General features: G+C 47.6%; 2 protein-coding genes across 4 annotated transcripts in view; both read right to left on the bottom strand.

Annotated features, from left to right (window-relative positions):
- Window positions 1-822: 822 nt before the first annotated feature.
- On the bottom strand, window positions 823-4,640 carry LOC106746727 (protein downstream neighbor of son homolog). Of its 3 annotated transcripts, none has more exons than XM_014623610.1 (8): window positions 4,467-4,640; window positions 3,847-4,339; window positions 3,115-3,750; window positions 2,719-3,047; window positions 2,356-2,582; window positions 2,075-2,278; window positions 1,500-1,686; window positions 823-1,420 (listed from the first exon to the last, which is right to left on the bottom strand). In XM_014623610.1, exons 3-8 carry the CDS (start codon window positions 3,744-3,746, stop codon window positions 1,236-1,238), a joined length of 1,764 nt encoding a protein of 587 aa, XP_014479096.1. In that variant the 5' UTR covers window positions 3,747-3,750; window positions 3,847-4,339; window positions 4,467-4,640; the 3' UTR covers window positions 823-1,235. The 3 variants fall into 3 exon arrangements, with proteins under 3 accessions (XP_014479096.1, XP_014479098.1, XP_014479097.1); XM_014623612.1 differs by having other exon boundaries at window positions 3,115-3,747; XM_014623611.1 differs by having other exon boundaries at window positions 3,847-4,640.
- A 2,157-nt stretch (window positions 4,641-6,797) lies between these two features.
- The window catches only part of LOC106746872 (lachesin-like), a 39,881-nt gene continuing 21,003 nt past the window's right edge, over window positions 6,798-25,675 (bottom strand). The window contains exons 2-9 of the mRNA XM_014623991.1: window positions 16,910-17,025; window positions 12,328-12,616; window positions 11,331-11,492; window positions 9,207-9,356; window positions 8,008-8,161; window positions 7,567-7,715; window positions 7,387-7,446; window positions 6,798-7,069 (exon numbers count right to left, since the gene is read on the bottom strand). Coding sequence (XP_014479477.1) covers window positions 6,945-7,069; window positions 7,387-7,446; window positions 7,567-7,715; window positions 8,008-8,161; window positions 9,207-9,356; window positions 11,331-11,492; window positions 12,328-12,616; window positions 16,910-17,025 — 1,205 coding nt within the window. The 3' untranslated portion in view covers window positions 6,798-6,944. The remainder of the gene's footprint in view (window positions 7,070-7,386; window positions 7,447-7,566; window positions 7,716-8,007; window positions 8,162-9,206; window positions 9,357-11,330; window positions 11,493-12,327; window positions 12,617-16,909; window positions 17,026-25,675) is intronic.

Raw genomic sequence — 25,675 nt, 5'->3', positions numbered from 1 at the left:
GGGGGGGGGAGCATACGAGTTTCGCGTTAAATTACACGTCAATAAAACGCGGTCCACAATGGACAGCAGGAATATGTTCGTAAGAAGTAAGACCAAGAAATTGACCAATCACATTCGAAAGTAAGGAGAATAATCGACTGTGATTGGTTAATTTCTCACTCTTACTTGTTATAAATACTACTTTTATAGCCCTACCGCTTGTTGTTAACCACGTTTACAAGTACAGAATGCAAACACCACGATCGCAGTCTCTTCGCGCATGTGCGTCGTACAATCATATCGGAGCGTGTCGGAAGCGTGTCGAAAAGTCTCGTTTCCGTTAAAGCTCCGTGTGAGACTGAATCCCCTGTAAATCAGGCGTTACAAGTCAGCGATGTAACGACGTGAATCAAGCGCTCGCGAATCATCGTTGATTCGTTTCGCACGCTTGTGAAAAGATCGAGAGCGTAGAGTCAAGTACACGACACGAACGCGACATCGAGATCAACAATCGAAACTTTATGAAGCTGTATCAGAGCCAACTGCGTATGTTATATACACGGAAAAGGGAGTCTTAAATGACAGAGAATTCAATGATAGATGCTCTCACATACAAGCGATAACGTGTTATAATCTTCTTAGATTTTTAAGCCGATATGTCATAGTCAGATCTTATGTTTAAGACTTATCATCTTCAGATGCTGCGTGGTTTATTACATTGGCTGCCAAGCATCTGAGGATGAACTGAAGGATCTTAAATATAAAATCCGACTATGAATACCTTAGTCTTGATTTGACTTGAACTTCTATTGATGCATCTCTCTCTCTCTCTCTCTCTCTCTCTCTCTCTCTCTCTCTCTCTATTATTTGCACTCAATTCAAGATTAAAAATCTTCTAAGGATATTATTATATTCTTGCATACATATTAGAATATCCATCGTTGATTTGTAAGACAATTTTTTTCCATGTAACCTCTTGCAAATATATCGCCACGTGTCGCCCTTGAATTCGCCGCATTTCAAGCTACTCGCGAAGATCTCGCGTATATTTCAGAAAGTTTCGATTACATCGATTCAGTCGTGTCCCGCACAACATACTCATGAAAAACTCGGGGAAAGAGAGAGAGAGAGAGAAGCATCACTCGAAGTGTACTTGATTCCATCTCTCCCTGCTAAGGACGAAGCGTGGACTGCCTCTCTCTCGTTGCTTAAATCTCGCGCGCATTCAGACGCGTATTTCTGAACCTCGCGAGCCATCACGACCACGTGTACAATCCGTTGGAGAACTTCAAGCTTTCCAAAACCTCTATCCTGGCCGGGTCGGGGTCGCAGAAGTGCCTCAACAGCTCCTTACTGAAGCCACAGTCGCTCAGGTTTTCCTGCCCGAAGATATTGGGCGGCATCTTCGCGGCACCTTCCCCTTCCACGACAGCCGCTTCACCTGCAGAAATGCGGACGGAATTACACTCGGCGGTTAATTCGACTCACGGGACATCCCGGTTCTCGATCTGTCCGCTTACCAGCGCCGTGCTTCGCCACGGAGAAGGAAGTTGTCGCCGGCAGTTGCGCGCAGCTCGCCGAGTACTGCTCCAACTGACTGGACTCCATCAAGTGGCAGAGGGAGGGCAACACGTGCGGCAAGAGCGGTCCCTTCAGCTCGAGGGAGTGATACTGCTCGTTCTTAACGTGCACCATGCTTTCTCGGACCTGCGACCGAGAGAATTCACACGGACACCGTTAGGCGCTGACGCAGCTGATGCAACCAGAGAATCGGACGTTCAATACGTAAAACCCAACACGGTCCGTTCCTCCCAGCTGGCTGCGAACTAGTTGGCTCGGCAAATTTACGCACACGTACGTACGCGGTTCACACGCTTCAACGTTCGTGCAAATTTCCCGAACCAGTACAGCCAGTTCGGTTAAGAAGGGGAGACCGATCTGTTTGTGCGTAGACAATGCGTGATAACGTAGCTCATTGTGATAAACAAAAATGAGAAATTCTACGTGATAAAAGTCTGCGATCCTGGATACGCCTGCAGCGACGGTAACCGCTGCTGAGTACGAAGGCACGTCTGTCCGGAGGACGATGCCTTACCTTGAGCGGTTTCAACGAAGCGCCGTGAAAGGCCGTCGGTGCGAGGAGCGTAGGAGGGACGCCGGCCAGCGCGCCGGTAGTCGCTGTGGCCGACTTGCAGTTGATCAGGAAGTTAAATAACGCCTGGGCCTCCACGCCTTTGACGAATACCAGAGACTGCCTCATGTTGTCCCCCTCGCTCTCCTTCTCCAACGTCACCCTCGCCTGAAAGCGTGCTTCTTAGGACGGAACTGGACGCACGATACGATATCCGCTCGGTCGATTCGCCCGGCCGTGCGTACCTGAGAATGATTGATCTTCCGGATCTCCGAGTTCTCCACGCCCAGACTTTCGAGCCACGCGTCCTGAGCCTCGTCCTCCTCCTCCTCCAGCTCCTCGTAATCGCCAGCCCCTTCCCGATGTTCCGCTGTCCCCGAATTCGACATACCGACGTCCACGGTCCTGCTGTCGCTGTCAGTCCCGGACCGTCTCTTTTGATCCTTCCTCAAAGGCATGGAGTATTCTATTTCTGAAAAGAGAAATCGGAAACGTCGTATGACGAAATAAAGCGAGCAAGTGCTAATTTCGGACGAAGATCTCGAGACTTCGATTTAAAATCGCGAGTCGACCATTCCGCCCGAAGGTAAGTCCGGGCTTCCTCCCACCTTCTTGCTTCAACGCCTGGCGGAATCCGCGCGTCGTGGGCGTGAGGAGCGCGTGCATCTCCGACAGTCCGCAGACACCGGCGGCGCGGAAGAGCGCCGTGAACGTGTTCGCGCACACGTAAAAGTAGGGACACTGTCTCGCGCGCAGCAGGTGGAACAGGGATCTGAAACTGTCGCGCCAGTCCCCGTGCAGCGCTTCCTTCATGTACTGACTGTTGGCTATCGATGCGTTGCTCGCCAGACTGGCGCTCACTTTGCCGGCGGTGCGGGGAAACAGTTCCAGCCACGGCAGCGACGGATGCTGCCATATCAGGCAGCACTGGTGAAACCTGCGAGAATGTTCGATTCAAGTATGCCATTTGGCGAATTAGAGAAAGGCGGCCGTTAAGGTTTCACCTCGCGTTCGGACTCGTGTCCAACGTTGTCTCCTGTTCGCGGATATTCAGACACCTGACGAATCCCGTGGTACCGGACGCTTCCTCGCTCGTCTTCAGCTTTCCGTTCCACGGGAAGGGCCTCAGAGATAGAAACTTCATCTTGGTCTTCAACGTCCAATCGATGGGAATGCACTTCTCGCCCTTCGGTGCACCCACGTCGGCGGTGTGCACGCTGGATTCCAATTTCGAGAGAACGTTGGCGAACGTCAGCGAGCCGTCCGAAGACAGCGATTCGGCCGTCTGCTTCTCCCGCTGGACCTCGAGGTGAAACAATTCGAACAGCGTGTTGTCGTTGCTGATCTCCAATCCGGTCGGCAGCTCGTCCTTCTGCTTCTTGCACGTCTCACCGATCGCGAACGGGTTCTTGCGCTTTTGCGAGCGTTGCGGAACACTGAAATGAAACTGATCGGGATCCCCGGTAGGCTGTAGTTGGCTATCGCTCGCCTCACTGCGCGTTATGCGCGCCTGCAGGTAACGCTTCTTCACTTTCATACGGTACAGCCGCATCACCTGGTCGGGACGCATCCACTCCAGGGTGGCGCCTGTACCTTCGGATTCCGCCATGATGCACGCGGGAGCAACTTCGGTCATACTACTGATTGCAAGATTACACGAGTAAGACAAGGTATACAATCGATATTCGCACGTTGTTATATTTTACACTAAAGAGGGATCTGAGTAGTCCAATTACCAAATTGCTCAGCGGCTCATATGACGGCAGAGTCCAAAATGAGAGTAATTTTATGACAGCTCATAACCTCCATGAGTGTCGCATGGTAAACAGCGCACCAGTTTGTCCGCTATGCCAGAAGTCCCGGTTTCGATTTCCCGGCAGAGCCGGAGAAATTGTTCACGCGCTCGCGGCGCCTCTTCGGTGATCTGGCGAACCACCAAAGAGTATTCATGCTATGATAACCTCTTTTCCAATTGCCGTTCGGAACCGGAGTTTGACTGTAGGTCCTGTATGCATGTGTATAATCTGCACGCGCCATATGCGTACGTCAGAGAGGCCTAAGTCTTATAAGGGGTTGTAGCGCCAATGGAAGAAAAAGACAAGCTACATTCTTCTGTGTGTCGTGAGATATTATAATTGTATTGTTGTATCGCAGCACGTTGTAATTGTGTCACGTTTATTATCATATGCGCTTTTAGTACCCTGTCAAAATTCGTTAAAATTCCAACACCTGTAAAAATGGTTGATACGGTATAGGTTAGGAGCCCTCGTAGGTTCTTCACACGAGAAAATTGTTTGATCGAATCAACCACTGGGCTCGTTTGATACGTCTCTACGAATGAAGAAAAAATACCCACCGTTTTTCCTTATTCATCAATCGACCATTAGTATCGTATATTCTTCAATGACAAAGATTGTCAAGTTGTTTACTAAAAAAGACAAAGTTGCCAGGTGTTTGAGGTCGACCGGAGCGACATTGGAATACCTGAGGCCCGGCGGGAGACAAGAGCGAATCCAGATTTGACTTTGGAGACCTCGCATGGTGAAAGCACGAAGATAGTATCTGCATATGCAGGTGTAAGTCCAATACGCGCGGTTACTAATCATCGCTCGCGCGGACGCAAGAGCTGCACTTTCCGCGATATGTACACCTTCCACCTTTTCGTGCAAATTATACTTACCTACTCAATATTTTTTTGAATATTCTTTATAATATTCCATTAGGGACGTACAGATCCGGATTTTGCAGTGAGGCCCTTAAAAATTTTTAATATCCAATCCATCGTTGAATATTATTACTTGAGAAATAGAAAAGCTTCTGACTTATCGTTGATTTGTATTACGACCCGCTCTTCATAAAGGTAGGTGGCGACTCGTAGCGGAGATTTTAGAACTAATTCGCAGCGCTACACGCCAAGTTTGATCATCATTTAGCCGAGACTCGAACCTTTTTATTAAATCGAGTTTTGCTCAACACCGTAAGAGGACGCCAGGCTATCCATTAGCCTGCAAAAATAATGGGTTTTGTTGAAAATTAATTCCGAATGCTCCGCTACGAGCCGCCACCGTCCTTAACCAATGATTCGAGATAGTAGTACGACTCAAAGACGAAGCAGACATATTTTCATTTTTTCAGTTGTATGTGACTCAATGGCGGGGTGGACACACTTCGACTCTATTGTGAATAATAAGCGAAATTCCAGCGGAATTATAACTTTGATACGAATAATGATAATGAGATAGTTCATGAAGCATTTTACAGCTCGAAATTTTTCATTTTTATGCATGTAAAGATCATTAAATTGCTGCTACTCTTCGCCAAGGTATATCGAGTTTAATGAAAAACGGTGATTGTTTAACTGTCAACTTTATACTTTGATTGAATTTTTATGTCGACAATTATTTGTATGAAAAATATGATAAATACATTCTAAATGGAAAACTTTTCAGCTCTTTATTCACATATTTTGATAAGTGTCATAAATCGACTCATTCGCCATCTTCGAGCGTTCAAAGCCAAAGGGTCATTTTTGCTTCAACATTAAATAAAATGGCGAAAAAAAATCGCACCAAAGTCTGACTGTATGTAAATTAAAGAGGAAGGTTCGTACTTTTAAATGGTGCAAGCACCATTTTTATATTAATTTTTATTCGCGCAATACAACCTGATAATTTCAATAAATATTTTGACGCGCGCCCGTTTGACGGACTCCAATTTATATTCCGTTTAGAATTTTCGTAAAATATAAGTAAACTTTATATTCCAAAATATATATTTGATAACTAAAGACTTGTAAGAATGAAATGCTTATTACACTACCTTATTATCATTATTTTTGCAGAAGTTACAGTTCTCCAGCTAACAAGGTAACGTTACATGACGTCTTAATAACGTCTTAATGACGTCTCCAATGTCATTAAGATGTCATTAAGACATTTTGACATCATGTCTTATTAGCTGGATCGTTGGATTTTGAACATTTTTTCCAGTCAAGAAAAGATGCTTTAATTTTCCTACCCAATGTTAATGAATTTTTTTTAAATATCGCGTATAGGGATCCATTTTTTATCTTCTTGCAACTGTATTTAGTACCTAATAAAATATAACTAATAATAACTTTTAATATCGCTTGGGGACTTGAAGTGAATGTTGACAGAATGTGGCAAGACATGAGACAACATATACAACGTTCGATTGTTACTTTTATTTCGAAACATCAAAGTTCTCCGACGTCCAAAGTCAGTCAGCAGCGCATAATAAACCAATGACAAAATGACCGTTGATTATTATTATTATCGATTCGTTAAGCATCCCCGCGACGGCAACCACCCTTCCTCTCTCTCATCCGCGGAATTCGTCGATCCGCGTGTCGACGGTTCGCATGGCGGTCGATCTACGCGAGACGCGAGTCTAAAGCGGCGCGTACATTGACACAACATCCATTGATCTAAAAATGTCCTCGACACTCTTCGGAGTAGGAAAGGAAAGTAGGAAGAATCTGGAGTACCGAAGACTCCAATTTATTATCTCATTCTCACTCTTTCACTCTCACCTCTCTCTCTCTCTCTTTCGCTCTCTCTCTCTCTCTCTCTCGCTCTCGCTGTCGCACCGCCATACGTTCTCTCTCCGTCTCTCTACAGCGCAGTTTTTCACTCTCTTTCTCTCTCATTATCTCTCTTTCACACTACCTTATACTCGCTCGTTCACACACACACACACATACACACTCTCTCTCTCTCTCTCTCTCCCCCTCGCTCTCTCTACATTCTTGTCTTTTGGCACAAAGTCATCCGGCACTAAGTAGCTTAGCGGTGACCAGTAGTGGATGCCTTCTTCACCGCGGCCAGAGTATCGGTATGAAGAGAAACATTGATAGGATGTGCGACAAGCTGCTACCGCTTCCGGAGAACGCTCCGCCGCCGTTGCTGCCGCCGGAACTTTGAGCGGCTTCGGCCAAACCTGCGGGAATCGTATCCTTGCAGAAACTACTCCTTTGAGAGAACACCGCGATCGATGAACGTGAGATTCCGCCCACGGAATCGGATGTACTCTCTGTCTGTCTGTCTCTCTCTCTCTCTCTCTCTCTTTTCCTCTTTCGCTCTTCAAATTGACGTGCCAAGGTAATCAAATTATGTAGAAATAATAAAGTTAATAACAGTGTCAAGCTGGATGAGATATTCGCGTGAGGATATCCGGATATTCGTAAGTAAGAGAGAGAGAGAGAGAGAGAGAGAGGGGGGGGGGGATGAGGGAGAGATAATACACGCTACACTTACCACCGATAATGGACACGTGATCCTTCCCGCGCGACCCTCTGTCGGAGCCGATTTTAATCTCTGAAAATAAAGAGCGCGCGAGGAAGATCTCGAGGATCCTGTGCCGTAAAATTACAGACGAAACTCGTCTACTACACACACACACACACACCACGGCAAGACGGCAGAACGCAAACTCACCGTACAGTCTGAGAGTTCCGTCCGCTTTTCCCAGGCTGTTCGTCGAGACGCATTTGTAACTACCGACATCCTTCTCCGTGAACCTTTTGATTAGGAGCCACATCAAGACCGTGTACCCCGTACGTTCCTCCCGCACTCTGTACTTCGGTCTGCGCATTGCAACGACAAGAATGCCTGAGAATATTTTCCGCACGCCGGGGCGAGACGGGCATTACAGAGCGAAGCGGGCCCATCGAGCGTGCTCGCGGGCGACTTCAATTCTCAACTTCCCTTTATTCTATTCTCTCTTTCCCTTTCTTTCTTCCTTCTTCTTACTTTTTACCCTCCTCCTTCTCTCTTTCTCTCTCTCTTTTTACCCACTTTTCCACGAGTGTGCCGTTACATCGCGAAGTGGATTATTTACACTACGAAAAATAATAACGAGATCGAACGCGCGCTCACCCCTCCAATAACATCTCGTCCTCCGTGCCCTCGTGCTGATTCTTCACCCAATAATTGATCGTGTTCGGGAACGCCTCGACGTAGCACTCCATCTGCACGTCCGTGCCCAGAGGAGCACCCAGCAGCTGGTTCGGTGCTTTTACAACGGGTGCGACTACGGAGAAACGGCATAAGAGTCAGTAGATAAGTATACTCGTTTTCGTAAGTATCTGTGTACTCGTATGTAAGAGAGAATAGAAATACAGGTACCACACTACAAGAGTATAATAATAATATATATATATATATATATATATATATATATATATGTATGTATGTATGTATTGTTATGATTTATCATACTCTATAATACTTATATTGATATTGTATTAAAATATATATATATCACATTACATAATAAAAACATGTACTCGTGTGTTAAAATCAGTCCTTGTTTAAAATCTATGTCAAATTTGTAACATACTTGTATGCTAATTTAACACGTGTTAACATTGTGTTTATGTTATCTTACAACATTACAACATTCTGCTGTTAACGTGTTGATATTCACCACACATGTGTGAGTGTTAAAATAACATTTAATACTTCAGTGTGCGTCGACTAACTACGTTAGTTTTGTGTTAATTCTCGGCATAATATTTGCGTTACTTTTCAACATACTCACCTTGCGTTAAATTAATACGGAACATTTCAGCGGACCGTTCGGGACACGTGAAATGCGTTAAGTTTAACATGAAGTCTTTTTTACTGCGTACAAGCACGAATCGCCGGAACCTTTTCGGAAACCGAACTGCCCGATTCCGCATTTCTATCTCTTCAATTACAGTACATCCGGAGCACACCCGTAATTAGAACTCTTCAAAAGCCGAATAATTAAAAGAGGCGAAGTCCAATAATTCGGCTCCCGAAGAAGGCCGACGTATATTGAATTATAGACACTCCAAGAATAGATACAGCGAGTGCAGCATAAGCGGGGTCCTAAATATACTTATAGTATATATTTATTCTTTCCCCCTGTTTTGCCTTTATTCCTTTCCCTCGGGAGAGAGGGACAATCGACAACTTAGCGCGCCGTTGAGCGATCGTTACCACGGCCGTTGTTTCCCCCGCGACGCTATCGGCGTGCTACTTTCCGGGATGGATAATTGGCGGATCGGATCGACCAGTTGGATAATATCGGGTGAGAGAATCGGGCTTACAATTGACAGCGAGCGTCACCCGCTTGCTAACCGCTGGCGGCACGTCGTTGCTGGCGATGCAGAGATACGCCCCCATTTGCCGCCTCTCGACACGGTGGAAATGCAGCAGCGAGCCGTTGTAGTGGTCGTGCTTCTCGAAAGTGCTACCACCTGCGTACACGGGACAACACACTTTACCCCGCTGCATGTCCTGCCGCTGCTCGAAAGAAAATAGAAAAAAAGAGAGACAAAGAGAGAGAGAGAGAGAAGGGGGGATGAGAAAAGAGCGATCGATCGATCGCGATCCCGTTCTTGGCTTTCCGCTCGTCCCGACAAGGGAAAAACAACCAAGTTCGACTCCGTTACGTCCGAACTATTCCATTTCCCGATTACAAAGCCAGTGGAGAAAGAATGAGAGAAAAGAGGGGAGAGAGAGAGAGAGAGAGAGCCGTTAGAGAGGCGACGAAACGAAACACGTTAAAAGTTTCGCCAGGTCGGAAACGCGGATTCCGACGCGGAGAGACGGAGTGGCGGGCTGAAGAGGACGCGCGGGAAAATATACACGCTTGATTCTTGGATTACTTAGGTGGCTGAACGAGTTGGCCGAGCAGGTGAGTAAGTGAGTGAGGAGTGAGTGAGTGAGTGAGTAACCGAGTGAGCGGATGAGTGAGTGAACGAGCGAGCGAGCGAGCGAACGCTAACGAGTTTGCAGAGTTCTCCTGAGAAGAGCCGCGCGCGCGCGCGCGGGTGCGGTTGTCGGTATATAACAAGCTGAACGTTGATAAGGATCCCGAAGGATAGCAGAGCGGTGGCTCGACTAGACTCGACTATTCGAGGATTGCCGATCGCGTGGACCGCGTGGAGATATTTATGCCGACTACTAGTTTCGCCAACCTGGGAGACTCGCGAATGCGCCAATTTACGCGCGGCAACTCGACCTCCACTTGTGTGTGTGTGTGTGTGTGTGTGTAATGTGCGCTACACCCACGCACAGATCGAGATACCGTTGAGAGAAAATCCTCGTATCCGCTCGCTCGGTTGCAAGAGTTGTCCTTCTCTCTCTCTCTCTCTGTCTCTCTTCCTCCTCCTCTCTCCCCTTTCTCTCGTTTCATCCTTCGAGACCAGTTCACAAAGAGGAACTTGTTTCAACGAGCTTACTCGTTACACCCACTCGTCCGCGTCCTTACACTCAATCTATGTATCCACTATACGAGTTCGGGAAGCCCGTCTCTCTCTCTCTCTCTCTCTCTCTCTCTCTCTTTCCTCCAATGCGACCACTTTCTCTGTATATGTTCCTTCAATCTACCGGAACGCGAATGTCGTCGTCATCGTCGTCGTCGAGACATCGTTACGGAACGACGACGACGAGAGAAATATCGACAAACAGTCGTAACTTTCTCTCTTTCTCTCTCTCTCCGCAACGAAACTTCGCGTCGATTCTTCGTTAAGGGAAGCCTTCGGAAATCTCGCGCTTTTTAAATCGCAACGTCGAGCTGAGAAAGATTGCGGCGGGGAGGGGTGGGTCACTTTCGTGTAATCACACACCGGTGGCCGAGTCGATTTCTAAGGTTGAGCTGCGGGGGTGGTCGCGACCGTGTGGAGAGCGCGACTTCTCTCGCGTGATCTCTCGGATCCTCCGGGGCGTGACGCGATCGATCTCCTCCGCGAGGCGACACAATAACGTTAAGTGCGAGTCAGTTGGGAAAGGATCTCTCGTCCCGATAATAGATAGCGGTTTGACGCGACACGACGCCTACCTCTCGCTCAACTACCGTAGGGGAGGAGAGCTAACCGAGATGTATCGGCGGCGCTTAATTATCCCATCGGTATATCGAGTTAACGCGCCGCCATTAACGCGAGTTAACGCGCGCGTGTTACCAACCCAGCCGCGCGCGCGCCCGTGTGACGTCCATCTCCCGCGGCCCGTTGTTCGCGCCATTGTTCCCATTTGTTATTATCATTATCATTATCGCCGCGATAGCATTTATATTCTATTCGGGGCCGAATTGTGTCTTATTTATTATTAGTATCCGTTACCCGTTGTTATTATTAACGCGTTATTATTCGCGGCCGTTACCACGAAGCAGCTGTCATTGTGTTACCGCACCGTCGTCGCGCGATCATTCGATTCCTCGGTCGCCGTACCTGCCGTGGACGCCCTGATGACGATCGGCTCGCCGTCCTCCCTGCGCCAGGACACCCTCGGCGGCGGACGTCCCGTCGCCCGACAGCTCAGGGTCGCGTTGTCGCCCTCCGCCACTGCGAGGTCCGCGCTGGTGTCTCCGCCGTAAACGATGTCCGGCGGCACTGCGGGGAGAAACGATAAGTACGTAACGGCCGTCCGCCTGTCGAACGGACGACCTCTTCACTTCCTTCTTCTCCACCTCCTCCTCTTCCTTCTCCCATCATGCTCCTGCGGGTCGTCGTCTCCGAGTAACTGGGTAACGTCTTCCCTCCCCTCCCCCGCCCACCCCCCTGCGTGCGGGTACTTTATGAAAGTCATTACGCAAAACCGCCACTTTGTCGACCGTCTACGAAGGGACGAGTATCCTCGAGAAGCGTTTACGGCCGGAGCGTCGGAGAAGACGAGGAACGAGAATAGGTACGCTTAAGTGGAACATTCGAGACAGGGAAGACGCGACGCAGGAGGAGGAGGACGAAGTAGCGGGGAGGGGGGAGTAATTTTACGAAGCGGATCTTTTGTACGTCGCTGCACGCGTTCTCCGCGCTGTTCCGTTTCCGGGCGGACTCAAAGGGACCTCGCGCGGGATAACCGTTTCTCCGGTTATCCTCTCGGTGCGCGCGCGCGCGAGATTTGCATGATCCGTATGATGAATAAATATTTAAACGACCCTCGCGTTATGCATTACCTCGCGAGCCGGTGACGGCCGACCCGGCGAAGTCTAAGCGCTTCGTGCGCAATTAGAATCGATTCCCCCCTCGCGGGCGAGAATCGGAGCGGGAAATGAGGGAGGGGATAAAAGGCGAGACGCTGATAAGAGCGTCGATATCCACGATCATCGGTGTAATCGCAAGATATGACCCGCAGGTGGGTGCACCGCGCGCGACCGGACAATGGGGAAAGTAGGGAGCGAGGGGGAGGGGGAGGAAGATAAAGGGACGCAACGCGCGCGACACTCACCGTGTATGTCGAGACAGCCGAGCTCGGATATCATCGGGTCGGTGTTGATCTGGCACATGTAGCAATCTCTGTCGGACTCCTTCAGCTGGCGAATGTGCAGACGCCACGTGCCGTTGACTATGTTGTCCTCCGCGGCCTGGCTGCTACCGGTGACCCCGAAGGCGCCGGCGGACGCGCCGGAGCCGGCGCTTCCGCCGCTTTCGTACGACACCGAGATACGCGCATTGTGCGTCACGGTCCTCGTGTGAACCGAGAGGATCGTCTGATCGGACGCGCGTAGCCAGCCGACCTGGAAAACCGCGAGGAATGCAGAGAGGCCGCCGCCGGCAATCTCTCTCGCACCCCGAGATCGCGCACTCCGAGCAGTCTTCGAGGGCGCGCCCGAGCGTGATTCGACTCGCTGATACATCGTCTCGTTTTTATGTCGAAGTTTTAGGCATAAACGGTGACGTTGAATTCTCGATATGCAAAGTCGGTCATCTTTTTTTCTATGTTGACACACTGAAAGGAAAATTGCTACGTTCGAGTAAATATTTGCTAAGGAGCCTCGGAGCATTTTCATTTCATCCGGATTAAGTGAATATTATCTGGACGTAGCATTATTTTTCTTTCAGTGTGCTACACTCGAGTAATATTCATGGAAAATTTTTCCCCCTAGGTTATAAAAAGTTAATTTCAATAATTATTCTAAGTAAAAATACTCTCTCTCTCTATAATTTTCAGCTACTCATTATAATTACGAGCTATTCGCTATAAATGGCAGCGTTGGTTATAACTTGACCCAAAAGGACTTATGTATTTGAGCCGTGAAATATTAAAAGTATGACGAGAATAGTATAACTTACTAATAAATTATATGCTCTTAGTTGTTCTTAAGCGTTAAGAAAAAATAGCATCCTGGTCATGGTGATTCAGACAGCCAGTCAGATTCCGCTCAATACTGCTTCTGTATTAATATCTAGAACTCGTTTTTATTTCATTTCAATTCCACCGCGCTCACCTGATATTAATCTTCTGTATTGTTTCCGAATTCATACGCTGATATAAAAGTTATGCAAACGCGCATGTTTACGGAATGTTTCGTAAAATGATATAATATGATGTAAAATGATATAAACTTCGATCGTTAATACGCTACCAAAAATGAGAAATACTTTTATGTAAATTCATCACACTCAAACGTATAAAAATACGATGCTTTAGCAATATTAATTTTACTAATTAACACAACGTGTAATATTAATCTTATTAATTAACACAGCGTATATATTTCGCGCTTTTATAAATTTAATTTGAAAATTAATTATAAAATTATAAAATTATCTAATTTAGATAATGAAGCGGAACCTCGAAAGTAACATCTCAACGAGCAGAGTGAATGCACTTTTTCGGGACAGCTCACGTCCGTGCGAACATATTTCCCAGTTTTATTTCAGGAAGAGAGATAACACACATACTGGAACAACCATTGCACGACGTCGTTGACCCTCTGAGACACGTGTTCTCTCTCTCTCTCTCTCTCTCTCTCTCTCTCTCTCTTGATTCAGCTCTGCGACTTATTTCTCCGCTCCTTTTCGGATTAAGGATCTCCCCGAGTGTCGACGGGAAATGATTTTTTCCTCGGCTTTTCTCAGCGAAAGTACAAGCTCCCGGGAGCGGAGACCCGCGATTCGCCACGACCTAACCGCGATTTGTTTCACCTCCGTTGACGATGGAGACGCGCGAAGCCGTTGAAGATTAAGCGCGCGCGCGCTTGTCGGTGGAGCGCAAGGAGAGAGAGAGAGAGAGAGAAAGAGAAAGAGAGAGAGACATTTTTACGGTGAACTTCTCACTCTCGCGGCGATTCAATATTGCCGCGTGGCACGTATCCAGCGAGCGGCTACGTGACCCTCAACGGCCGCGATTTCGAGATGTTCGGCATTTGTTGTTACGTCGCGTTTTGTCCACTTTATTTCTGTTTCCAGCGTTTCGCGATAAAGCGCCGAACGATCCCCGGTGACGGGGCGCGCCGTTCACCCGGTCGGTCGTCCGAACGCGCGAGTTCCAGCGTCATCGGCGGAATCTCTTTCGCCCCTTTAGCCCGGTTGAAAAGGAAGCGGTCAGGGAAGTTCCCGGTGACGGACGATATCGGTTTTTAGAAAGTCGATCTTTTTAATTCAGAAATCGATTTTTTCAGTCGATTCTTTCAATAGAGAATCGATTTCCGATCCACCGATACTGCTCATTCATCAATATTGCGTTTAATGAAGAATTCACACTGGGACCAACATCTGATATAGATTCGAATATTTAGGAAATTCCGAGGATTATATGAGTAACGACAAAATTGATTATGAGCAAAAGCTACTACCAAGGATCTAGAATTGCAGCAAGTCGAAATCCTAGTTACTGCTTCAACTGATATTTCGACTGAACGCTAATATTTCATTTACGGCTTCTGCACACAGAACGCGGAAACGCTTTGATTATTACTAATAATGATTTCATGCTCTAAACTTAGTTAAATACATAAGAAGCTTATCTGAGAAACTTGACTTCAAACTACATTGTGATTATCGCAAACACGCGTGACAAAGGATGCAATTCGAAGCATTGTCGAAACGTATACTCCCTTCGTTTACGCAACCTTCGAGTGACAGCAATCGGGAGTAAAAATAGATCGACCTCCTGATTCGTTGTGATAACAAGCCTCTGTGCTCTCTTTATTTTTAGATCACATATCAAATTTTCATCTTCATTCTTCATCCTTTAAAACATACTCCATACGGATCGAATCATTTTTATATAAAGCCGACTAACTTTAGATTTAGTTAATATATTGTATTTAAAAAATAAGAGAAGAGACATATTTAAATGCTAATTTAGGAAATTGATTTTTTCAATTTGATCGTTTTAATAAATCGATCTTGGTTATTTCGATTCAAGATCGATTCATAAATCGATCTTTCCTAAAAGATCGCCCATCATTAGTTTCCGATGAGTCGCTCGAGAAATGTTTGTAGTCGAAATGAACGCTTCCATGCTGTTACCTCATCACGTGCTTATGCATTAAATTTCTCGATAGCTTGCGGACAACTCCCGTTTGCCCCGGCCTATTTTCGTGAAAGATGTCCTAAATGCTTTCTGGATGTTTGCTTGCTGCTGCTCTGCAGTGCCCACACACTTACTGAAAACTCCCCGCAAACTTTCCGCACGCTACCTTGACATGTAATTGTTCGCTTCATGAACGTTTCCCCGAACCCGAGATTTTGCTTCTAACATCGTGAGGATATATTATTAACCCTGACGCTATAACCCTACGTCTTCCAGACATACATGCGTAGCTTCCTTCATTTCCTTTTCCCCCTCAGAGACTACAATCGCCGACTCTGACATGTATTCCTCCGCTGATCAGTTGACCTCAAAACTACACTGTTGGAAAAACTTTATAATTTGGTTCTGAAGTCTTTTTTTACATAATCTAAGTTACGAAAGTTTATAACTAAATTGATATTATATTTAATAACGCATAGATATGAAAAGCCGTTCTGAACTTTTCACTTTTCATAATGATGCAATAATTTAGAATATGAGATTTAATAAGTGAACATTAGTGAAATACACCGCAATTGATGTATTTCATTAATATTTCCAAATAACGGTTTATCGTTGTCAAATCCCGCATCATATGTATATATTAACAATCATATTGTATATTATTAAACGTTGAAACAATTATAATATATCATAACATGTTATAATGTGTCATGACTGAAGATGAAAACTAAACAGCAAGTTATACAATATAAAACGGAAAAATATTAAGTTTCATATTCGTTCTTTGATCTTGCAGCATTATTATATCATATATTTCATATTTTATTAATTTATAATAACGCTGATATTGAAAGGTTATTAATTTTAATGTAAAATGAATCAATTATTATCTGAAACGTTATTGCTTTTAAAAAGTCTAAAAATCGTACTTAATAATCAACACATTAATTTCCTCGGGGCAAATGATGAAATTTCTTTGGATGCGATAAAATTTATTAAATCCGAAGAAATCTTTCAGCGTATCAACGGAAATCAGCGCGGCAGTCAACGTGCTAATTGCTCAGGCTGCCAAGGTATCAGGTTATCCATATCTCACGACTAATTTAGCCGCTGATAAGCGACCCTTTTTCTCGTGTACTGATCGCTCGATGGAAAGCTCCGCTAGGATTTGCGTCTGCTTCTTCCGGACGCTCCGAGCGGGCCGTAATGAGCCTCTAACTTGCCACGCAGCCGTTTACGTCAGACTTAAAGTACTTTTCCACGCAGTTTACCAGCCATTCGAACGCATGCTCGTCGAACGCACGCCGGAAACTCCGTCTTCGTCGCGCTGAGAGCGCCGAAGTCGTCCGGGGAGTTTTCGCCGCGGGAGGAATTGCGAAAGAGTCAAAAACGGTCGTCAAAGACGACTCCTCCGACTATTCCGAGGGCATTCGGCGCAGTCGAGATCCCATTCACGGGATAAAGTGCGCCATCGGGCGAAACGCGCGCGAATTTAATCGGGCGCGCATTCCCCGCGTTTACCGCCCCGCCCGGGACGTGTGATTACCTTGTACTTGCCGATGTTGCGAACGCTGCACGAGAAGACTACCTCGCGGCCAATCGCGGCAGTTTGATTCCCAACCGGAGCTCCGAAGCTCGGGCCTGTGGCAGTGTTCGTTGCGTCTGAAACATACACGTGGTTTTCGGCCGTGAGCGAGCGAGCGTGAGATCCCAAGCGTTGCGACGCTGATCAGCGCCCGCGCGATGCAAAATTCAAGCGGACCGCCGCGCTGAGATTCGCCGCGATAACCTCGATGAGCATTCCCTACCGCGATATCAACGATCGAACACCACTTTTGTGGAGTCCTATTCGGTGAGAACTTGAAAACTCAACTGAAACAAAATCTGACAATGACACGGAGAGAGAGAGAGAGAGGGGGGGAGGGAGGAAGAGGAAATGAAGAGAAAACCGATACACGGCGAAGTTTCGCAAAAAGCCGGCTGAATGAATTTTAAAGTCTCGCTCTTCGGAAACGTCGGCTCCGGGCGATGGGGTGAAGGGGAGAGGGGTTTTCCAGCGCGCCCTCGTGAATTATATTCGGGATTTCTCTCCACCATTTTCAAACGCACGCACGTACGCACGTACGCTCGTACGCACGTACCCTCGGGGGTTCNGGGGGTCGGGGGGGGGGGGGGGGGAGATAAAATCCCACGAAACACAAACCGACAGCTTACCCGCGCGAGTCGGCTGATAAAAAGTAATAATTCGCTGCCATTATCGTCCGCGCTATTTTTAGCCCGTCGACCGCTTGCCCGCGACAATAAGAGAGAGAGAGAGAGAGAGAAGGAGAGAGAGATTAATGGAAAAATATCGGAAGGCGGAAATTCCATCGTTATCCCATTCATTACGGTGACAGTGAAATTTCTTTTGAAAATACTCTCGACGAGCGGCATGAACGAGAGCGTTCGCTCGCCTCTTCACCGCCGGTGGAGGAGAAGGGTAATAAGTGCATGTCGCGAAGTTTCTTAAGCACTGTCAAGGGTAGCTAATTATCGCTGCTTATTCACGCCTGTTGGTGGATTACGACGTCCCTAAACAGATAATGTCAAGTGGCTTGGAGTTGCGGCGAACTTGGTCGAAGCTCCCGGCGAACTTTGACCGGGGAGGGGGGGGACGCGCTCCGCGCGTGAAATTCTTGTTCGAGATACGGCATCTCGCGCACGCTTTCACCCTCCTCCTGCCCGACCGTCATACCCGTCGACCTCCTGCCGGCGTACCCACCTACCTACCGATCTTTTTATTTGACGCCGCTCTCCGAGAGAACGTGACGCGGCACGAATACTCGATAAATAAGCATCCCTCCGTCGACCTTTCTGCGTGCTAGGTGGATAGCTGTCTCTTAACAAAAGTATTACGATCGTACTCTGTCACCCCGGCTGACGCGCTTTGTCATAACGCGCGCGCGACGGAGACGCAGCTCGTGGAAATATAATCTCGGATTAAAGGAGGAGAGGGGGCGAGCGCCGCTGCTCAAACGTTGTAACGATCGTCTTTATTCCGCGCTTCGTCTCTCGCGTCTCTTATTTCCCCGTCTCGTCGTTCCCGTCGTCAGCGTTCCTTCCTCTCCTTCTTCCTCCTCTTCCTTCCTCCCTTCCTTCTCCCCCTTGCTCCCCCCGTCTACACGTTTCGTTTCAACTCGCAACTTGCTACACGGCAATTCCACGCGACGGCCTCCGCGACGTAGAGGCAATATCCAAATTGCCTTCGCGGATTTAACGTTCCCGAGATGGCACCGCGGGACAAATCGCCGGGGAAATGAAACGAGCTGCCAGATTAGACAATAGCTGCAGCGCCCCCCCCCCCCTCTTCCCTACCGTCATCGTAAAAAGAGAAGAGAGGAGGCCCGGTCGCATCGCTGCACCGCGTCGAGCCGGCGTGAAAACTCGCACCCTTCCTAGCAGAGTCTCAGCGAACGACCCAAATTCCCCGGCGAGGACGACGAGGTAGATGAGACGCGAGAAAAAAGTAAAGAGAGAGAGAGAGAGAGAGAAGTCGATGGAGACCCGACGTTTCTTATCATCTACGTTATCCCGAAATATCCCGCGAGCGCCGCTTCACGCCGTCTCCCGCGATTAAACGCGATTCGACGCGCCGGTTGCTCGATCACCGTTACCGTAGGGGGGATGATTAGCGAGGGAGGGGATGAGAAGCGGTCTCTCGTCCTCCCCGCGTCGCTCCACTTTCGAGTTTCTCCGAGTGTCAGGCCGGCGCGTCGCGCGGAAATCGAGGCGGTACACACAGAACCGACCCTACCCGTATTCAGGCAATCAGGGCGGCCAGACGTCCTTTGCATTTTTATTGCGCGGAGCGCTTACTCGGAAGCGGGACTTTCCTTCGCTCGCAACTTCGCGACTCTGTAATACGATCGAGAGGGCTCGAGGGAGAGAGAGAGAGAGAGAGAGAGCCGGCTTCGGTCCCGTGGTGAGATTCGCCGATCGTGATTTTCGGCGCGCCCCGTTTTGTCCGCTCGCGTCGGGACTCGACGGCTGTGAAAAGAGGAGAGCGCCCGGCTGTCTCGCTGATAGCGAGACGCCGGGGAGTTATCCGCCATCCGCGCGAGGAAGCACAGCGAATAGCGAATAATAACGCCGCTTTTCTCACGTCTCTCTCAACATCGCGTCTCTCGCGCCGATAAGCGAGGGAAAATAATCAATCATCCTCGACATTCTGCAATTTCCTCTCGTTCTCGTCTCGCGCGCGCTCTTCCGCTCCTCCTCCCCTCCCTCACTTCCCTCTCCGTCTCTCTTTCTCTCTCTCTCTCTCTCGTTCTTACATCATTTCTTATCTCGAGTGTTTCAAAGCAAAGTCGAGGCGTACACGGAATCAATACGGTCGCCGCGCGCGAACACTTTCTCGGCCCAAAACGGACTCCGGCGGGAACGTCGGAATCAAATTCCGCGAGCACGAGTTTGTATCTCGATAAATACATATTGATACGAGAGGATTACGGTGCAGCGGGGGAGAGGAGGGGAGGAGGACGTGTCGATGTTACGTGCGATTTTTGATACGCTCTCTCTCTCTCTCTCTCTCTCTCTCTCTTCCAACGCTGCTCAGTTACGGTCAGTTTTGGTGCGGCGAAGGCGCATGGGAGAGAGAGAGACAAGAAATCCCCTTTCGGGAATTTCTTGTTTCCCGCCCCACGATCGATCGATTCGTCGGCTTGGCCTCGCGAGGCCAACCCGGCGTATGTTTCCCGTGGAAAGATCGCGAGGCTATAAATCCGGGATGTAGAGGTCCTCTAGGAGCAAACAGGGCGAAAGCATAAATGCCATCTCGGGGCAATTGTGTCGCGTCGGAAAATCGCGGCGCGCGATTCCTCTCGAGGTCTTCCTCCGCAAACAGATATAGATGTAGTTATGAGATTACGTGCATCGCGAGCGCGATGTCGGTTTATCAGAATCGAATTAGAAGCGGAATCGGGGTCGAGCGAGCGGAGCGAGAAAACGCGCCGGTGCGTCCTGACGTGGTCGCCGAGTGTCTAATGGTGAATGGAGTATCAAACTAAGAAAAAAGCCTGAGGAGCCTCAGGATCCACTCGAAGCTGCGAACGCTTTGAAGTGAAGTGAAGAACGTTTAACACGGGAATAGTCACTTTATTTTGTTTGCGCAAACGATCACGAACACTTGATGTGCTTATTCCATTTCTTAAGTATCTCTTTTGGTTTCTCATCATTTCCTTTTCAAAAAGTGGCACGTAAATTTATATTTATAATATCCCTAAATAATAATAAATCATAGAAAAGTCGGTGATATAGTTTGTTAATAATAGCGACTTTTAACTGGGATCTAAATGATCCCAGGTGATTATTTCCGGGTTAAAGAAAGAAGATTACCATTAGATATGGTGTTTCGAAGCATTTGCAACATCCGGATCCCCCCTTACTTTGTATCCTGTTTATTATTTTATACATTATAATAATAACTACATAACAATAAAGCATTTAAATAATATATAAAAAGTGTGATAATANAAAAAAAAAAAAAAAAAAAAAAAAAAAAAATATATATATATATATATATATATATATACATATTTTGTGCGTTCGCTGCCACTATTGTAAATCCACGGTTTATGTCGCGTATACTATAGATTTGTAGCAGCGAATATATCAGAACACAGCCGCACTGAGCGACAAGAAAATAAATTTCGTCATGTATGTTTGTCATATGAGAAAATTTATCTTCCAGTTTTTGAATTTTGGCAAAAAGCGGGCAAAGCCGGGCGAAATCGGATAGAACCGGACTGGTGGCGACACTGATCCGAAAAATGAGAACGTGGACGAACGGCGCCGCGGGTTCGAACGGAGCGAACATCAACGAACTCGTGTGTCGGCGCATAAATAAAAAAACGTGTTCGTTCGCGCACGTTCTGTCTGTCTATAGGTGAGTCTAGACCAAGCGAATAAACTCGCAAACGAAACGTAATTAGAATTCGTTCATGGGTGTTCCCGATACGGCCGTTCGCGCGAAGTATTTAAAAAGTGCTCGGAATTCGTCCGACAAGTAAATCTCTCAGTAATTTGAACGCATTTGTTTCCGCCTCGAAAGTAAAATTAGTCGGCCGAGCGATATGAAAGACGCGAAAGAGTTAGCTTCTCAGATAGACATAGGTAAACGTACCCGTGTGTTTCTCGGGTGCTCACGTTCGCGAATCTCAAAAAGTAACAGCAACAAGAGGGCGGTCATTGAAAGTCCAAAGTGCGAGTCGCCGACTCGAGGCCCGCTATTTGCGCTGACTGTATTGAAATGCAAGAAGGAGCCAAGCTCCTTCGCGCCTTTCATATCGCTCGGCCGGCTCATCTTATTTTCCGAAGCCCCGTGAATTTCGGGGAGCTTCGTTCGGCTACACGGATATGTTACACGTGTGTTAGTGCCCCGGCGCTGATCAAGGAGGGGGAGGGAATATTCCCTGAAACAGAGACCGAATACCGAAATTATTTCGATTACGAATATTGTACATACCGTTATTTTAATAACAACGGTATGACAACAATTTCGATATAATACCGATATTAGACACCCAATGTTTCCATCATATCGAAATTATAAAGTACCTGCGTGTGTAATATCACAATTGAAATAATTTCCGGTAGTTAGTATCCGGTCCCCGTTTTAAATTTCCGTTTTCGCTGTTTCGGGTGAAAATAGGCTGTTGAAGGTAACGTTGAAATTCGATCAGTAGAATTAAAGATTCAAAAGAGGAAGTTAAAGATCTGGAATTCGCATCATCGGCTGCCATACTCCATCGTGCTTTCCGCTTCGCTCTTTATTCCTCTTTAATTCTGACACTGGTATAAGTGTTGCATTTGCGACAATAATATTATTTAATCTCTTCTATCTCGCATAACATCCCTTTTCATTAACCCTCGTCGTCTAACAACAAGATTGGATCAGATCCGACCGAAGCCGTGTTCCGATGCTTCTGCACACGCGCTGGTGAAGCGTAGCATGTTGCGGTTTCGCGAGTCTTTCAAGCCGATTTTCCCGCAGCGACTGGCAGCGTAAGGTAAGCGAGGACTGTACCTTCTTGTTCGACACAAAGTCTAATTCCCCCATCTGACTCGCCCTCCCGAATCGAATCCGACTCACTTTGTGCATTAACGTCGCTTTTTCTCAATCCGACTTTTATTATTTTCCCACGTTATTATTTACTTCTATCACTTTCTACACATCAATCACACGAAAAATGAGCGAAACAGAGCGTGGGGTCGGATCCGACCCCACATTTACCGGATTCTGCGAGACCACCCTGCCACTAGTGGCTCAACCGAGCGAGCGAACGAGGACGCGGGAGAAAGTCCGGGGATCGAAAAGTGCGGGAGCGCAATAAGTTTTCAAACATCCGCTATAAATCCGGCGCCGCGGAGATATACGATTCCGGGGGGCGCGTGTAATGTGGCGGCGGAAGTTATTATTAAACGTCGCGCAGTGATTTCCGAGCTAATGAAGGACGCGAGAACTATAAATCTCGCCCTCTCGCTCGTCTCCCCCGCGGTATATATGCATGCGCATGTTCAAGTACGCGTATAAACTTCTCGCGAAACTCCAGACATCTCAAGAATATTCCAATCTCTCCGAGCGCACCGCGGCGGCGGCGGACGCGGCTTTAGATATGAAATTCTCCCGGGCGAGACTCGCGGCACGCGCGCGACCGGGATCTTTCTCTAGCTCTGTATGTATGTATGTAGGTTATATATATATATATATATACATGAATATATGTATAAATATATATATATATATATACATATGCAAGATGCAACAAATTTTTACTTTCACTCGTACATACACGTGCGAGCGTACGCGAACGAATGTAAATCCGGAGCAGCGAGCGCACGTGGAATCTTTTCTATTAAGAACGTAAATTTGCAGAAAATTCCGCGGGTAAAGGGAGAGGAGGGGAGATGTGAGCATCGCGAGAGGTAGATTTTTCAGCTCGCTGTTAACGCGTTAACGTGCGACGGATTTTTCGAAAATCGACGATATCGAGGAGCGTCGGGGCGAAATCCGTGAAAATACGCGCGAGAACGTTTGATTAACGTTTAATCGACACGGAAAAAGCGGTCTGCTCCGGGGAGATGGGGAGAGGAGGGCGGATTTTTCCGAGGGGGTACAGGAATAGCGAGCGCGAAATATTCGCCTTTCCGGGTAGCGTTAATTAAACATCCTTCGTCCTTCCATCCAAGCCTATCTGGCGAACGGGAGGGGGGGAAGCGTTTCGCGAATTATCGATAGGATCAGTTTAGCGACGCGAAACCGCTGGCGGCGTGTCCTTGAACGGTGATGCCCGAATTGATAGTCGCACTTCTAGTTTGCCGAACAGCGAGATATATATATATATATATATCGCTGTTCGCAGCGCGCGATTCGCAGACAGATATAAGCGGATTGCAGCGGACGCGACGCGCCGCTGCGAGGCACAGCTCGAACTTGGAACTTGGATGGGACTTCCGATTATTATGCCAATTGCCGAGTAACTCGCCGCTCCTCGCCGCCGACTACCCTCAGCCGCAGAGATTAGATTCCCGTCTCTCGAAAGATGTAATCTCCGGCCGCCAGTGACCGGGGCAAATAACAAAAGGGACGGCCGTGGAATCGCTGGGAATCGCGAGAGCCCGAGATAACCTGGCCCTTCCTCTATTCCTCTCCTCTTATCCGTCCCTATCGACATCGATCCGCGAAAAAGTTAAACAGGTTATTCACAGTCCGCGGCTGTGGAACTCCAGCCCGCGACTCCAGCCCGGAATAGAGCAGGGGAGATCGGAGCCGGTTGGCCTTACAGAGGTAAGTTGACATATCGCTTGTACTTCGGCCGTTTTCCAACAAATTATCAGAATCAAGCAAGTGGGAAGTGCAAAACCATTTCTGACAAATATAACGCAAGTGGCACTTCGTTCTGTGCAACGGTTGTGAAATGACGGGGTTGAATTGCATTTCTCGCTGTGGAAATAAAAAATCTCACAATCTCGTAAGTTCATTTATATTATTGATAAGCGTGGAATTTTTCACCTTAGTTCTTATCGCGGTTAGAAAATATATTCAGTTGATTACGTTTCGACAAACTTTTCAACAATATATATTTATATCATGTTTTACGTGTATAATCCGAGAGGACTTAACTGGTTTTGGGGGTAGGTTGGCCCGAAAGGAATATTTAGGAGAGACCGGGTCTGTGGAAGTCACATGGGTCGGAAGTTACAAAGCTTATATATCATAGAATAAATAAAGGAAAATATCTTTTTCATAGTAGGTTGCTTGTATTATGTTAATCAGATGTACGAAACGGCTTATAACCAAAGCATCGCATATAATATTTACCAGCATTTTTCTTTTTCAAATTGAACGCGTGAATAAATTCTTTCTCGTCTCTACTGTTAATGCTCTATCGATTTTACAATCACTAGTCGCGATTTCTCTTTATTCGTAAGAAATATTACACTTTTCGCCAATTTTCCCAATATTTAATTCATCGTTAACAGTACGCGAAACATTACGCGTATTATCGCCGTGAACCTCCCAGTTTTAACCCAACATGGCGGTAACACGGTTTCTGTATTTTTATCACGGCTACTTCGGTCCGGGCAAAAATTCCCTGCCGTCCCCCTCCCCTCTCATTTACAATTCCGATCTCTCAGACGAACGGAACGGGCTCGATGCGCTTTCCCTCGGCGACGGGACCGAGCCGACGGCAAAATCCCGATCTAATCGCGTACTTGTCCGTAACGACACGGCCATCCTCCCCCCCTTCCCCCTCCTCACCCGACTACTGAACGTTAACAATACACTCCTGCCTGGGACGCTCACGACGCCGTGTAGTACGCGGGCGTCATATGTACACGCGTCGGGAGAGCGCGGCTGCGTCGCAACAGGTTCTCCTCTCTCTCGGCGCGTTCCAAGTTTCCCCCGGTTTTCGCGGGACGTAACGCGCGCGTCACGGAGAAGAGGCGAAGTCTTGCGAGGGTCGAGCGGTATCACCTCGCGCGCGAAACGATCGACCGGGCGTCGATTGAATGACCGGCGGCACCGCTGCTTCTTCACGGAGAATCGCGGGGAAAACGGCCGAGCCGAAGGCAAACTCCGTCGAGCTTCGACTCGCGAGATTGCGCGCGGGATGCGAAACAATGAAAATAATTGGCGATCGTGAATTATAACTCGATCTCTCGGGCGGAAACGAACATTCCATCCGGCCTTTGTCGACGTGGTGGCCTCCTCCGTCGCCGCTCCGAGAGAGAGAGAGAGAGAAGTAAACGAATGTAATCGTCTTAATAAATC

This window comes from Dinoponera quadriceps, unplaced genomic scaffold (genome assembly GCF_001313825.1).
Source record: "Dinoponera quadriceps isolate SergipeBrazil2010 unplaced genomic scaffold, ASM131382v1 scaffold1565, whole genome shotgun sequence".
Classification (NCBI taxonomy): Eukaryota; Metazoa; Arthropoda; class Insecta; order Hymenoptera; family Formicidae; genus Dinoponera; species Dinoponera quadriceps.
This window is presented reverse-complemented; position numbering and strand designations above follow the sequence as displayed.

Coding starts and splice junctions, on each gene's coding strand:
- LOC106746727 (XM_014623611.1), bottom strand. CDS start 3,746: ATGACCGAAGTTGCTCCCGCGTGCATCATGGCGGAATCCGAAGGTACA. Junction 1,687..2,074: donor CTTCGTTGAAACCGCTCAAG/GTAAGGCATCGT, acceptor TCTCGGTCGCAG/GTCCGAGAAAGCATGGTGCA. Junction 1,421..1,499: donor CGTGGCGAAGCACGGCGCTG/GTAAGCGGACAG, acceptor GCATTTCTGCAG/GTGAAGCGGCTGTCGTGGAA.